Below are 15,482 nucleotides of genomic sequence, written 5' to 3' on the forward strand. Positions count from 1 at the left end.
ATTAAAAACATGACTAAGAAGTCAGGGATCATAAGGATTTTGAGGAAAAAAGCCCAAATGGTATGTCCAGGCGAGTCATTTCTATTCAACCTCCTCAGCCTGGACCAAGCCTCCTGATCTGGTGATTCATGTTTTTATTTGGTTTTGTTGTGTTTTTGTTCATTATTTCTCTATTCATTCTCTTCTCTATTTTTTCCTTCTCTTTCTGGAGCTTCTATTAGATGAATGCTGAATAATCCTCTATGCCTACAAAGAATAAAGAGTAGAACTCTTCTCCTTCTGAATCTCATTTCACATGTCATTGTGCGTATGTGCTTTTTTAAAGGAAACCTTGTATGTATGGAATGAACCTAAATGGTGCATTAAAGGAATTTCTTTACCCGAGAAAAAGTTGTCAACCTGTGAAACAGTTGACTTTTGGCTGAAAGTGGGAGCAGGTGTGGGAGCTTTCACTGCAGTTTTGCTGGTGGCTCTAACTTGCTACTTCTGGAAAAAGAATCAGAAGTAAGTAACATCATTGGAGTGACCATGTAAGAACTGAAGGATCTCTTTTGTTATGAAAATTATAGATGTAATTATTATTACATCCATTATTTTTTCTCAGACAAGAAACTGCTCCTATGAAGGAGTTATAGGAAAGACCTTTAAGAAAGGAAACAGAAATGATTCTTATTCTACTAATAGTTGATAGAATGTTAGAGGTGATTGAATTAGACCCATTTGTTACAAAATAGAGAAAAATGGAGGCTCTGGCTTATTCAGGTAGATGGGAGCAGAGCTGAGATCAGAGGTCAGGTTTTCTCTCTGCCTCTATTTTTCTTTTCATGACAACATTGTGTCTTCTTGCCCCAATGTTTATTTTTTAGTTTCTTGTGAAACAGACTAAGTATATAGGCAAATACCATCTTTATTTGCTCCAGGACTTCAGGAATCTAGGGTTGAATATTGAGTCTATTTCCTGAATATATATTGATTTGTTACGACATTTGCCTCTTCTACAATGATGTATATATCGGCGGGGCTCTGAAAGTTCTATATTGTAATATCTCTAGGCCGTTATAATATCTGAGGTGGTGAATAGAAAGGAATGGGTTATATACAAAAACAATAAAGACCAGATCACTTACCTATGTGGTATTCTCATCCTTATGAACTAAACTTTGGGAAATCATATAGTCTCTGAGCTTCCAAATATGTATATATTAAAACAGTGCATTCAAACTTCAAGGTTTCTCTTTGTTTTTCAAAAGTTCTTCATAACTGGACAATTTAATCAATGTAAAATAATTGATAGAGTTAACTATACTGCCACGATTCTCTGAAATCCTGGAAAAGATTTGTGTGTAGATGGTAGATAAATGAGAACGCATAGTGCTTTGGCTATCGGTGAGGGACATTGGTTAGTAGAGCAACTATATACTACAAGAGCATTTGATGAGCTGGTGTATGACCACCTAAAATTAGCCTTCATTTGTAATTTATTTATTTATTTATTTACCACTTCATTTATTTACCACTATTTAGACTGGAGTACAAATATTCCAAACTAGTGATGACAACTAACTCAAAAGAGTGTGAACTCCCAGCTGCAGACAGTTGTGCTATCATGGAAGGAGAAGACAATGAGGAAGAAGTTGTATATTCCAACAAACAGTCACTACTGGGAAAACTTAAATCCTTGGCCACAAAGGTGAGAGCAGAATTTTAACCTGGTATTACTTTGCATTTATTAATGAGGGGCCCTGGTAACCTAATAGTAGCTTTCATGCAATGCTGTGATTTGGTCTGTCTCTATCTCCATGGGTATTTTTATCCAACAGAAATACTCTTAGAAGTACACAAGGGTATAAATGTAAGAATATTCACCGCAGCATTTTTTTTTCCTGGTTAATAGAGTAGAAACAACCTTACACACCATGAAGAAGGAGTAGATAAGAAATTTCCATATATCAAAGTAATGGAATCCTGTGCAACTATGCAGCTATTAGAAACGGACATATGTATGTCAATAGGCCAAAGATAAGTAAAGTAAAAACAACACACAGACTATTACATCCATTACAGATTATTTATGTTAGTCTTTGCAAAGCAGACTGTGAACAATGGCTGCTTCTGGGGAGTCTTGAACTAATGTGAGTCTTTAGTTTTTGAAGTAGTACATTTTTGTGATATTTGAATTTTCACAAAGATAATGTGTTGTTCTCTAATTAAAAATTTTAGGTTACAAAAGATCTTATTCACTCATTCTTTTTTTTTTTTATATCGCAACCCAGTTTTTTCACATAGAAAAAGTAAAATTTATATAAACTGTTGAGGTATTAGAGGTGCCTTATCAGATACCATCACATTTGTCAGCTTTGAAATGATTACGGTATCCAAACAGATTAATGTTAAGCCTTAAATATTATTTGTAAACACATTTTATTGACATTCTTCACCATTGACTTAAATAGGAGAAATTACCAGTGTACCTACACTCAGCATTAAAAATAGAATGAAACAGAAGAAAGAACGTGTTTCAGATGATTTTCAGCAGGAAGGACAAGTGACGGAAGATTCCATTTATTGAGAATGTTTTCGTAACTATTTCCTTTTACTCTCCTGATTTAAGCACATAAATATATTATAAGGGATCATTTAAAAATGAAATGAATAAGCCATATTCCCCTTCTAATGGTTATTTAACTATTTTTCCACTGTGGTACTTTAGGAAGGATGTTTTTGCTCTGGAATAACAAATGCATAGTTAATGTCAAGAACTGAGATTTCACCCTACTTGCAAGATAACAAATGAGCCTGCCACTGTTTCATGGACAGTTTAGGAGATGCAAGACTCCCGGTCAGAGACAAAGCACAGCTCAGAGCTCACTGCAAACACACTAACCAGGGTATCAGCATTTGTACCAGTTCCCCAAACCCCACTTTCCTCAGGGCTCTGTGAACAGGAACAGATGACATTTGCACACTCAGTGGCCTGCATTACAGGAAAAGAACTGCAAGCTTTGGGAACCTGACTTTTTTAGAATGGGCAGTATTCATGCCTGTCTTTTGCTCCGAAGAGAGAAATTACTGCTGCTGTACTAGAGAGGTAGTGCGTGCTTTCACTGCTTCAGAGGAAGATACCATTTCCTGCCATTTGCTCTGGAAAAATACAATTCCTTTAGCTTCCAAAGCTGCTTTCTATACAAAGATCCTTAAAAAGATAATCTTGAACAAAGGGAAATCACTGTCTTACTCACAAGATCTACAGAAATGCAAAAGAACCGCAGAGAATTGTCTCCCCAAAATAGCCAAACTTCATTTCTACACCATCTTGGCTTCTGGTGAATTTTCCCATTAGTATAGCACACTATCCACCACTCTGTTTAATCTGTTGGACTGAGGCTGGGCTCAAATCCGGCCAATTTACTGTATGTATCATTTAAATAAAGCTACTACCAATACGACACCAAAGAGCAAGATGAGATGAACCTGCATTATTAACCTCAAACATAGCCCCAGGGTCCCAGATCCAACTAGCTGAATAAATCCCATAAACCGTGAGGATCCACCTTAGAAAGCCGGGCAGCTTTAAGTACCAGTATTGATCTTTCTACTCAGCCTGAGACCTGTCCATTGAGATCTTTCCTCCATAAAATTCATATGGAATAGGGTCAAAGACATTTTCAGAAATTTGCAGAACCCAATATATCTCCCACTTTTGTCTATATAGCCATGGTAGGGGAACTTGGTGAGCAGTATATTCAACCAAGTGGTCACTGTCTTTTGGTCTAGGATGATGGCAATCCAGACACCCAAAATAGATGAGTGCCTGCACAGACTTTGTCTTGACCCTCAAGGGTGAAGTTTAGGGCAATTACATCGTCCATAATAATGTTTGAACCGTGAGTTGATGTTGACGTAAATGTCATCAGAGGCTGAGGTGGTGTCATTCCATACTTTAGCTAAAGTCAGAGACAAATTTTTTACCACCCTTTCTAACTGAATAACTGCCTGTAGGGTAAATGTGAATAACATCAGTTATCCCTTCAGAAACCTCTGAATAACCAACTGTAATCTCATTTTGAAAATCCTTGCGGTTGCTAAAGGTTAATGATATATTGGGGCTATTCTCATAAATAGTTGAATTATGACCACTTACGACCCCTCCTAGGATACAAATGTAAGCCACCATGTTTTCAGGAGAGAAGTTAATGCTTCCCTCTACACAAGAAGTACAGTCCTGAAGGTACATAGGGTGCCTTTGGAAATAAAGTATTACAGACAATTGTTGGAGACACCAAGTGGGACCTACATTAATTAGGCAATATGGGCTGATGGTGCCTGCAACCCCCTTGCTGGCTAGTAAATTCATTTCATATAATTGTGTCTCTTCTTTGTCTTTGAGAGGCTGCTTAAGGGCAGTCAGTCCAACTTTTCCTGTTGGTCCATGCTGTCAACTGGGTGGTGCTTATTCACTCCATGGAATGACTGAGCAATGGCAATGGGAATGTTGGTGTTGATGTTATTTGGGGCAGAAATGGGCCATTCCCTGCTGTTTCTTATAGATTTCTCAGTAAGTTTAAAGGGACTTACTTAAGGTTAGAGCATCTGGTGGGTATGGTGAACCTAATAGTCGATTAAATTTAGGATACTTGCAACCATTTGAAAAAGGAACACAAATGCATTATCCTTCATAGAAGGTGACAGGGTGGCTCTGAAAAACAAATTAACTTTAATATTCCTCCATCCTTCATACCTCTCAGGGTCTAAGGTATCTCCTCCAGGCACCTCATTATCAGACTGCATTATTGATCTTCTTCCACTGCCACAAAATCAGTTTTTCCCAGTTCAGCTAAAACTTCATCTTATTTCTACATATCCCCTTATGCCCTTACTGGCACCTAGACCTACGCTCCAGAACATTCAAGTGCAAGAGGGACAAAGGCATTTAAAAAACTTAAGATGGAGACTAAATGTGTCTTCTGCCTTTGTTCATGTGGGCTATGGTAGGAGGTCTTGATGAGCTGTGTAGTCAACAAGTGGTTATTATCCTTTTGATCTAGAATCGTGACAATTCAATAAAACAATGCAGATGGTTATATTAGAATTATATTTGAATCTCCTCGACTTCCTTCTGAACCTCCCTAGACTCTCCAAACTCCCTAGGGGTTTGCTTTTGAGTAAAAAAGACACATCATGTCCATGAGTGGACAGGGTAGAATCCTGGATTTTTATGTAAGTGTGTATAACCTTATATAAGTGCATATAACTTTAATTAACCTTCTTACTGATAATTATGCATGACACAGCCAAGAGGAGATGATCCCTTTCTCGGGACAAGCATGTTTAGTAACTGAATGACCTTATTAAAAGTGTGGACCAGGTGGAGGTAAGGGAGAGATAGAGTCAGAAATCTTTTTGTGTGATTTTGAGAAGGCCCTTCTCATGCTCAATGATACCTTTCAACAGTCTGAAGTAACGAAGGACCACTGAACATCTCTACTCTCAGCCCATTTTCAGGTAGCTTTTGTGATAAAGGGCACCATTGTTAGATGACAAAAGATCCATAAAATCACAAACATGAAACACATTTTTCAAGGGACGTAGTGGTGTGGCTAGAGTTAGTGGATCAGACTGGAACAGCAGCCCCATCATGTGAACAGGTGTCAAAAGTGGTAAGGCACTACTGATGGCCCAAAGAAGTGATCACAGTTGTGACCTCATCAATTTGCCGTGGAAAAACTGGTCAACTCTTGGCATGAATCCCAAGTCTTGCATGCTTGGTAACCCCTGCATCTGAAAAAGAGTCCTTTACTTTGTGCCCAGTGTGTGATGACAGATTCATTGCTATGGCGAGCAGAATGATGGGTCCGGGCAGCATTTGTGGCAGTCTGTCTGGTGCAATCTCTGTTGTGTGCTTAATTCTCTTTGATCTTTTCAGACCATGGGTCCTTAATGGAAGTATCTACATGAGTGACCCAGATGATTTGATCAGCTGAGATTTGTTTCTGGAGTTTGTTGCCCCAGAGAGGAGTAATTTTGCTTTATCAGTCTATAGTTTTCCGAGTGGCAGACCAAATAGTTTATTGACTCTTGGTGATAGCTCCAAAGTTAGTGGTGATCTCATAAGGTTTATCAAGATAAGTACTGGCCACAGCTATGAGAATGGCTTTGGATTCTGCCCACTAAGCCAAGCAGTTTGTAAGTTTTCAGTTATGCATACCTGGCACTGAGATAGGAGAGCTACAGCAGCTGGTGGACACCCATTAGGGTTCAACTCAACTAAATCATCAGTGAACAGGTCCAGGCATGAGGTAGAACTTAGGTGAACTAAGGACTGGAGCCAGTGGCTTCATTTTTGGTGGTGGAGTAAGGGATAAAGTTTCCCCAAAAGGGTATGCTGCCATTTTTTCATCTAAGGTTGAGATGCTTCTGGGCAGGACCAGCTGTATTCTTGAATATACCATTTATATTTGACAAGTGAGGCTTATGAGGTCCTTGCCACCTTGCTTACCTACCATGAATGCAACTATCAGGCTGCGGAATCACAAGATGTAGATGGGAATGGCTTTCAGTTTTGACAAGAACTCCGTAAGAAGCTAATAGCTGCTTTTCAGAAGGGCTCTACCTGGTAGCCATATCAAGGTGATGAATCTAAAATCCCAAAAGATGCCTCTGGGGAAAGGCTCCTTCCCATTGCTGAAGTCTCTAATTGGCAGAATCATTAATCACTGAGAATTCTCTCACAAAGTGGTCATTAGGGCTGTGAGGCCACAAAGGTGGAGAGCATGATTCAGCTTGCTGGATGGTTTTTAACATAGCCTGTTAGCTTGGGCCCACCTCAAAAGATAATACTTTATGAGTTAGCTGATGTCAAAGAGCAGGTAGCATATTCAAGTGAGGCCATGCTGTCTCCAATAGCAAAGAGTCTAGTCAAGTGCTGGACTGTTTTTCCATGACTGGCAGACAGGGTTAGCATTGCAAATCTGGTCACATAGTCTCAAGAAACTTTATTTACTTAGCAGTTTCCTGAAGGAAACTTGGATAGTCCTGCAGAATCCCTCACACAAGGTCACATTATCTTAGCCTCCCTGCGGAGAACCTTGCTTAAACCCCATTAAAAGAATTTACATGTCCCTCTCCTGTCACAGGTTCTGTAGGATGGTGACTTTGGTGCCTGCAAAGAAGAGTCATAAATGCTTGAATCTTTCCCCTCCTCAAGGCTCCCTAGCCAACCCAGGTGGTTGTGCCTGGCCTTCAGTACCTCTTGGTGACAGGAAAACTAATCATCTTTCTCCTTAAAGCAGCCAAAGTAAAGATCGATGGGGAGGAAGAGATTAAGGGTGCAGAGAGAAAGACAGTTTCTGGGACAGCAAGCAAAAGCACATGCTTTCGCTTTTAAGCAGCACAGCAGTTGCTCACGCAAACTTGCAGTGTTCTGGTCCACCTAAGATCCTATGTTACATGGCAAGGCTATCATTCCCGACATCATCTATTTCAGCTTTGGGAATCCTTCTTGTTTCAGTCCCAGCCAGACTGATTTCGGGCTGAGGCTGGAAGTGTTTTGTCCTTTTGTTGATTTAGGCTTGACTCGGATATTGGAGCCTTTTTAAAAAAAGGAATCTACCTTATTTCTTACTACATTTTTATAAATCTAAATTATTGCCTGGTTTTAAAATACAGGATAGTTGAAGTTTCCAGGGTGGGGCTGATCATATTAACTTATTAAGATTCCTTTGGGTCAGTTTGTCATTCTCCAGTGGACTTCCACATTGTCAACCCATCTGGGGCAGTAACAACCCAAGTGCTAGGCATTCCCTCATGAGGTTTTCCTGTGGGAATTCGTCTCAGTGAAACCTCTAAAGAAGGCCAAAGCTCTGTTAACTGCAGTTGGGACCCACTATGAAATCTCTGAGACCTTTTACTGTCATCTTTGAACACGCCCAAAGTTGGCATGATAGAGAGCAAGAGGTGTTTATCGCTAGGATGGCCAGCTGTTGCCATTCTTAATGATCATTGATTCCTGCCACATCATGTCCAAAGAGAATCAGCAAAAATTTTAACAATTCACTTAGTTTCTGCCCATGAGTAGTTTCTATTTTTTTTCTTTAATGGTCATTCTAGGTGCATGTCTCTGTAACCTCTGTCTGAAAGAGGGTGAAACTGTTTCCTGTAGGGATGAATGTTAGTACTACTGGTTACGAAGGAGCACACCTGCAACTGATGGCCTGATTGGTGAGGAAGTCCTCTTGCTCAGGGGAGGATTAACAACATCCAGGCCACCGTTCAGGCAGCTGAACCAGGAACTCTTGGAACCATTTCCCAGAATTCAGCCTACAACCACCTCCCCGGTTCCTTTCCACTTCCAGGCAGTGAAGTGGACAACTTTAATTGCCTTGTGGATCATACAGTTTGGTCACCATGTTCATTGCTAATTCTCACGGACTTTGCTCAAATCTTGTTAACCAGTGTGTGAGGCTGTCATCCTTATTATTCTAGAAACACATCTTTCTGTCAATTTGCCATCCTCATCAGCAAAACAGTGAAGAACTACGAAGGTTATGGAATTGCACCACACTTGCTAGCCAACAAATTAACCCGCCATACTTTCATGGACATTTTGAAGGAAGGAGTCTCCTGGGTCAGAAACAAGTCTATTATTCATAGCAATAGCAGTGGCCACAATGACAGTGTTTATTTTATTTCCTCGAGCCCCATTTCCCAAAGAGTGGGGCGGCCTAGGTGATACACAGTGTTTTATGTTGTACAAGAGGAGGCCTTAGCTTGGGGAATCTGAATCTTTTCTAACAGTCAGGAAGCATGTCTGTCTTTTGCTCCATGGGGGAGACAGTATCAGGGCTGCAAGCAAACTTTTCTTGTATTCTTCCAAGGCTTTTTGTAATATAAACAGCTTTGAGAAGATTGTGTACCATAAAGAACAATTAATGTCTTCCTCAGAAGACTTGCAGAAACACAAGAGACCCATGGAGAATGATCTCCCATCGTCAGAATACTTAAACTTCTCTCGCCTGATTTGATCTTGTGATTCCCTCTTTGTAAGGGCGTTGTCTTATAATGGAAGAAGCATTCAGGTGCCAGGTAAGCTTCTGAGGAGGAAGTGACCTTTAAGCTGAATGTAAAAGAAAAAGTGGGAATTACAAGTTTTTTTTTTTTAAGATTTTATTCATTTATTTGACAGAGAGAGAGACAGCCAGCAAGAGAGGGAACACAAGCAGGGGGAGTGGGAGAGGAAGAAGCAAGCTCCCAGCAGAGGAGCCCAATGCGGGTCTTGATCCCAGGACCCTGGGATCACGCCCTGAGCCGAAGGCAGACGCGTAATGACTGAGCCACCCAGGCGCCCCAGTATTATTTTTTTTTAAGATTTTTATTTATTTGACAGAGAGAGAGTGAGAGAGAGAGAGAGAGAGAGAGAGAATATAAGCAGGGGAAGGGGCAGAGGAAGAGGGAGAGGGAAAGCAGGCTCCCCGCTGAGGAAGGAGCCTGATGTGGGGCTTGATCCCAGGGATCATGACCTTAGCTGAAGGCAGCTGCTTAACCAACTGAGCCACCCAGGCGCCCCAGGAATTACAAGTGTTAATAAACTTTGAAGTATTTCCTCATGTGGCAGTACCTCCTTTGTTATTATTTTATGGCCAGAGAGTTGAAAGCTTGAAAGATTGCTAAAAACTGTCACAGGAAACATGATGGAGGATAAAGTCTTTCTCCCTGAGAAGGTTGAGTGCACCTCTTTTTGTTTTGAATAACAATTTTAATTGCCTAATAATTAAAAAATAATTTAAATGAAAATTTAAAATATTATGGAAAAGCCAAAAGAATTGTACAGTGGAACAGCTACATAGCCACCACCTAAATTTTACTATATTTGATTTATTATCTATCTTTCTAAATCTCTACTCCTCTATTCGTTTACCAATACATCTTTTTTGATGCATGTCAAAGTAAGCTGCAGGGTTCAACATTTCATGCATAAACACTTCAGGATACATATAATTGATGAGAGAATTCAATATTTTCAGTTTTTTCTAAGGGACAGTATTTACATAGAGTGAAATGCCCACATAACAAGTATGCAATTTGATGAATCTTGGGAAGTGCATATACTTGTGTCACCCCAAATCCTATCAAAAAATAGAATATTAACCTCACTCCTGAAAGTAAACTCATGTCCTTTTGCGTGCAATTGATCCCCTTCTTCATCCCCCAGAGGAAACTACTGTCATGATCTTTTTAAGCTGTAGATTGGTATTGTCTGTTTTAGAACTTCATATAACTGTAATTACACAGTATATAGTATTTTGCCTAAGTTTTCTTTCAGAAAAATGTTTCTGAGATTTATCTACCCTGTGTTAATCAGTTGTAGATACCTTTTTATTCAGGATTGGTATTCTATTGTACGGATATGCCAAAATTGATTTAGCCACTCTCCTATTGATAAATACTTGTGCTATTTCTAATATTCAGCTATGAATGAAGCTGCTGTTAACATCATCGGACAAGTCTTATTGTGTGTCCCATTTAAAAATTTGTTATGCCTGGCTCTGCGGAGCAAAAATGGTAGGAAGTTTCTTAACTGTTATGTCATTTAAGATTTGCTTTATCTTATATGTGCTTATTCATGTCCTAAAGGCCAGACCTTATTTGGTATTTTCCTCCCAATACACTGCACTTGTCGGGTTTTATTTATGGATTTACTTTTCTTGGCTTTTCTCAGCAACTTTAAAAATGTATCTTCAGGGTTTTCTTTTTTTTTTTTTTTTTTTTTCTTTTCTTTGTTCATTCCACCATCATTCATGGGATACTGTCTGATAGACACTCTGCCTGGTTTGGGTGATATGTCAAATTAGATACAGTTTCTTATGTCAGAGACTGTCTAGTTATTATTAGTACATGGCACGTGCTCATCTTACACAGACACACACGATCAGCCAGTGTGACAAGAACATCGTGTAGGGTCTCTCGAAGGATGGAGAAGGGAGTGCAATAAGGTAGTGACAGGTAAGGAGAAGCTGCTGGGAAAAGTTGGCTTTTGAGTAAGTTCTTGAATTTAGAACTCAGAGAAATCATTTGTATGGCATCTTTATTTAATGCTTGAGTAAACCCATATCTAGAACGGTTCCCTTATTTGTCCAAGAGACGATTAGGTAGTAATTAAAAACCCATCTCCTGAGTTCCAATCCAGTGTTTCCCCTTCTGAAATGTGGCATTGCAATACATTTGCATGAACACTGACAGCTTATCATGTACTAGGCCTGGAGTCACGTTTTGGGAATTTAAAATGTGAATAAGCTACAGTTCCGTAAGTCTCATTTAGTGGTGCTAACTACACACACACACACACACACACACACACACACACACCTACATATCCCACCATCTCAGCGATAGGATCAAAGTCCCATGTGAACAAAGAGGACACAGCACCTAAAACTCTATGACACTAACATGATTTTTAAAAGTGTTTTCCGTGTTTTTATTTTCAAATCTCCCCTTGAAGATCATCAACAGGCCTCTGGCCCTTCTCCCCTCAGGAACATATTGAATCAAATCTTCTCAAGGAAAGACCATAAAAATCTCAGATTTCCTTTTTAGTTTATTGTTGGTACCCTAAAGCTCTTTCCCATAACACACTGTAAGCTCCTTGAGGACAGACATATTTTATCCCGAAAGTCTAATCCTGTTCCTGGCAGTGCACTGGGGCTTATCAAACAGAAACACTCCAGAAAGGTTTTTTCTGACTTTCACAGTGAAACATTGGGAGAAATCTCTTCTCTTAAATCTCTTTTTCCCCATTAAAGAAGTGCTTATTTTAATAGGCTGTGTTTTGAATGTAATATGTACCAAAGCCAGCAATGCTGTATCTGAGTTAAAATTTTGATTTATTATCCAAGATGACTTGTTTTTAGTATCTTTAGAAGGTATATACCCAAAATATTTTCCTAAAATATGTTTGCGAACCCAAATGATCTTATGTCTTACTTCTCCTTATTTATTTCTGCTGTCCTCCTTCTTACTATGTATCCGATGTTATCTTGCGAATATGTAGCTTCTGTCAATCTTCTTTTGTCCAAAATTCATACGGCAAGGTCATTTGTTTCAGCACCCAGGTCAGATATCCCCTTAGGAGGGGTCAGGTCTCAGTGGTTGCTTCACAAAAATATTTTTTGTGAAGCTGTATTTTTTGGTATCTATTGCGATCATATGTTTGCTTCTATTTTGGATTATCTGTCTTATCTCTTGGATGTCAAAAACATCCTTCAGGGCAGGCATGCTATGTGTTTTATATCTGCCACTCTCCTTTAAATGTAAAATCCTAACCACAACTGGCAGGTAGATTAAAATGATTTCCAGAACTTTCCTTCTGGACCTGTAAGATCCTAAAAATCTTAGTGGAATTTGAATGAGTTGATTTTGTTTCAATATTTTTTTCTTCATAGGAAAAAGAAGACCATTTTGAATCTGTTCAACTGAAATCCTCAAGATCCCCAAATATATGAAAAGACAGTGCTATAGCCTTCAGACTAATGAATAAAGAAACCTGATCTCTAGTTCTGCAGGACCGTAGTTTAGATCCTGTCTTCGTATCCGGCACATTGGTGATCTCACAGAGGAGGGCCATGCCGCTGAAAAGGGAAGGAGGTTGAAATGTTTGATTGCCTTATCACATGGTCAATTATTTTGCCAAAAATAGGAAAGCAAATGGCTTGGGTCTCAACTGAAGATGAAGCTCAACTCAGGAAGAGATTTATCTGTAAATAGACATAACTGAAAACCAAGGTTAAGCCCACCAGTGCACTGCTGATGCATGCCATATAAGTAATGGGTAACTTTTATTCTTTATAACTTCTACATAAAAAGTGTGCTTTGGAGGGCAGATGTGAGCATATGCATTGTGATTCTATTTATGTCTTTTCTTTGTTTATAGTTTGGGGGGAGATTTGAAAAGTTTTAAGACATAATTTTTTCCCATTATTTATTTTCCTGACAGACCTTAAAACATCTTTTCTATTAAAAAATGGTGAACAAAGAAAGACAATAAATTTTTCATTTTTCCATACAGTCTTTCTTGATTTCAGAAGCCTAAGTAAGCAGTAACTTTTTAGGAAGAATAAAAATGTAAACATGTGCTTGGGTTATCTAAACTTACATTCGCCTTTGAAATTTCATCCTTGTTGGAACTGGTAAGAAGGGCTTGACTGAAAGAGTTGAAGGAATATTAAAAAAAAAAAAAAAAAAAGGCAAAGAGAAGCCTGACTTTCCATTTAAAACAAACAAGCTGACGGCATTGTGGAAATCAAATGGCTTAAGACCATTTATGTAATGCTTGAAGTATAATTTCAAATGAGTGAGAAAGCTTGTTTATCAAATCACATGCAAAATTATGAAGAAGAAAATGGGATGGCTTGTGTATAAGTACACATAACCGTGCGAAGGTATTGAGATAACTTCATGGTTCGCAGAAAATGGCAGTGGGACACTGGCCCTATATCAAGCATCAAAGTTATATGGTTATTTTTCTTGTAAGACATTGAGGGTTATGACTTCCATAGAAGTTTTTCTTTTTCCGTAAATAAGGCAGGAATTCAATTTTGGGAAATTGCATATAATTGTATTCATAATAAGAATGTGGTTGTACCATAAGTAGTTAGGAAATATGTGTTGTTCTTATTCAAAAGTGATCCAGGTAATTGTGAACTTCCTCTGACGGATGGGTTACTAGAATCAGCACGACTTGAATAATTATCTGTTGAAAGAAGTTTGAATGGAGTTGAATCTAACTAATTTTGTGTAAACCTTTATTGTTTCAGAACTGGGAAAGAGGGAAGTTTACTGACCATTGATGATCTAAGGTGCTCTGGTTTGTTTTCAATAAACAGTAATCTTTGTAGATCTTAATCTAGGTTTTTTTTAAAAAAGACTGGTGATTGCCTGAGAGGCAGGCCATAGGGGCAGGGTTTGTTGAAAGTTTTGCCCCAAGTCTTTCAATGAAGTATGACTTGTAACTTTTGAGTCAGCAGGTAATGTCTTTATTTTTGTGGAAAGTGGGAAAAAAATAAATAATTGCAGTTATTCCTCTGGTGGGTAAAACGTTGAACCATTCTGTTGTTGAATGAATGTTCATTTTGTGTTCATCTTTGCTGTGGGATTCGTGAGTATAGGTGAGGTTGCCATGATTTTATTGTTTGTTGTGAAATTCAGGGAGGGCGTCACTTAGCATCAAGCTTTTTCACGTTCAATTTCTTAAATCGTGTTTTAATAAGAAATTATTACAAGATATTATTTTAACATTGCTCACATTTACCCTGGAAACTGTGCTGATGAGCCTTCCCCCCATCTTGATCAAAATTTAAACAGAAGAATGACAGTACATTGGAGTTGCACCTTTTCAGAGGAGTCCTGGCAAAGGTGTCCAGGCTGGACCGAGTCAGAAGGTTCCGCATAGTCACCTGTCACCTCTCTTCATCTTCGGCTGTGCTCCACGTGTATGTACCAAGCCATAGAGATAATTGGGATTTGCTCCCAGGTAGCTTCTTTCTTCTCCTGTCATTGGACTAAAATCTTTGACATGTCAAAACAAATGCCTTAAATTTTAATGAAGTCTCTGAAAATGTAGTTGGTATTGAAGAATTTATTTTATTTCTAATTTTAGATATAAAATAGATTTTGTCAGCTCAGTCTCATCTTTGGAAAGGAGCTGCCTTTCCCCTTTGGGTCCCAGTGATTTGTCATTTTATTCCAAGCGCTGAAGAAGTATGACAGAAAGAATATCATGAGGAAAATATTCAGACCAATCTTGGCTATAAAATTCAATGTAATTTTATGTCTTGCCTTTGCAGAGCTTAGTGGAATGTTGAAAGGCATAAACAAATTAATCATGTTTCTGTGACTTTTAATAGACATTTGTTGTTTCTTTCCCCTCATAAATGGTAGAAGAAAAAGTTATAGGTTATTTTTCTAAAAGGCACAGGTTTTGAAGCCTTAAATACTACATTAAGTCCATTGTTGCCTATAATGTCTCCTAGTCCTCTGTCAAAATATATTTAAATTGGTTTTCCACTGGATGAGACCATGTCTTCTATGGATAAATTACATCATGCCATTTAACAACGTTGAGCAATTTGAAATGTGTCCACTTGATTTAAAAGACTGAATTTTATTCTTGTTGACTTTTCCCCTTTTTGGTTACTAGTAAATCAAGTCCTTTCCAGGATTAAAAATGTTTCATAGTATTTTTGTATAGAGTTTTGTGATTATTTTCTTCCCAAGGAGAGAAGATGGTTTAAATGGTTATATGGAAGAATTGTTTGGGTCCAGTCATTTATGAACCGGAGTCTCCAGGTTCCCAGGTGATGGGTCATGATTGACTGTCATTCTTCAAGACCAATTGGGTCAACTGTCATTTGACATCTGTCAGTAGAACTACTTTCTGTGGCTCATGGTCATTCCTAATGGAAGGCTATTGTGCAAATCATTTCTCTCTT

At 38.6% G+C, this 15,482-nt stretch overlaps 1 protein-coding gene across 10 annotated transcripts in view; it reads left to right on the forward strand.

Annotated features, from left to right (window-relative positions):
• ELAPOR2 (endosome-lysosome associated apoptosis and autophagy regulator family member 2) overlaps nt 1–15,230 on the forward strand; it is a 251,496-nt gene extending 236,266 nt beyond the window's left edge. For all 10 annotated transcript variants that reach the window (XM_087861112.1, XM_087861118.1, XM_087861114.1 and 7 more), the window contains 3 exons: nt 326–504; nt 1,525–1,690; nt 12,438–15,230. In XM_087861112.1, coding sequence (XP_087717238.1) covers nt 326–504; nt 1,525–1,690; nt 12,438–12,497 — 405 coding nt within the window. In that variant the 3' untranslated portion in view covers nt 12,498–15,230. The remainder of the gene's footprint in view (nt 1–325; nt 505–1,524; nt 1,691–12,437) is intronic.
• The last annotated feature ends 252 nt before the right edge of the window (nt 15,231–15,482 follow it).

This window comes from Ursus americanus, chromosome 3 (genome assembly GCF_024610735.1).
Source record: "Ursus americanus isolate L20-20 chromosome 3, mUrsAme1.1.p, whole genome shotgun sequence".
NCBI classification, from domain to species: domain Eukaryota; kingdom Metazoa; phylum Chordata; class Mammalia; order Carnivora; family Ursidae; genus Ursus; species Ursus americanus.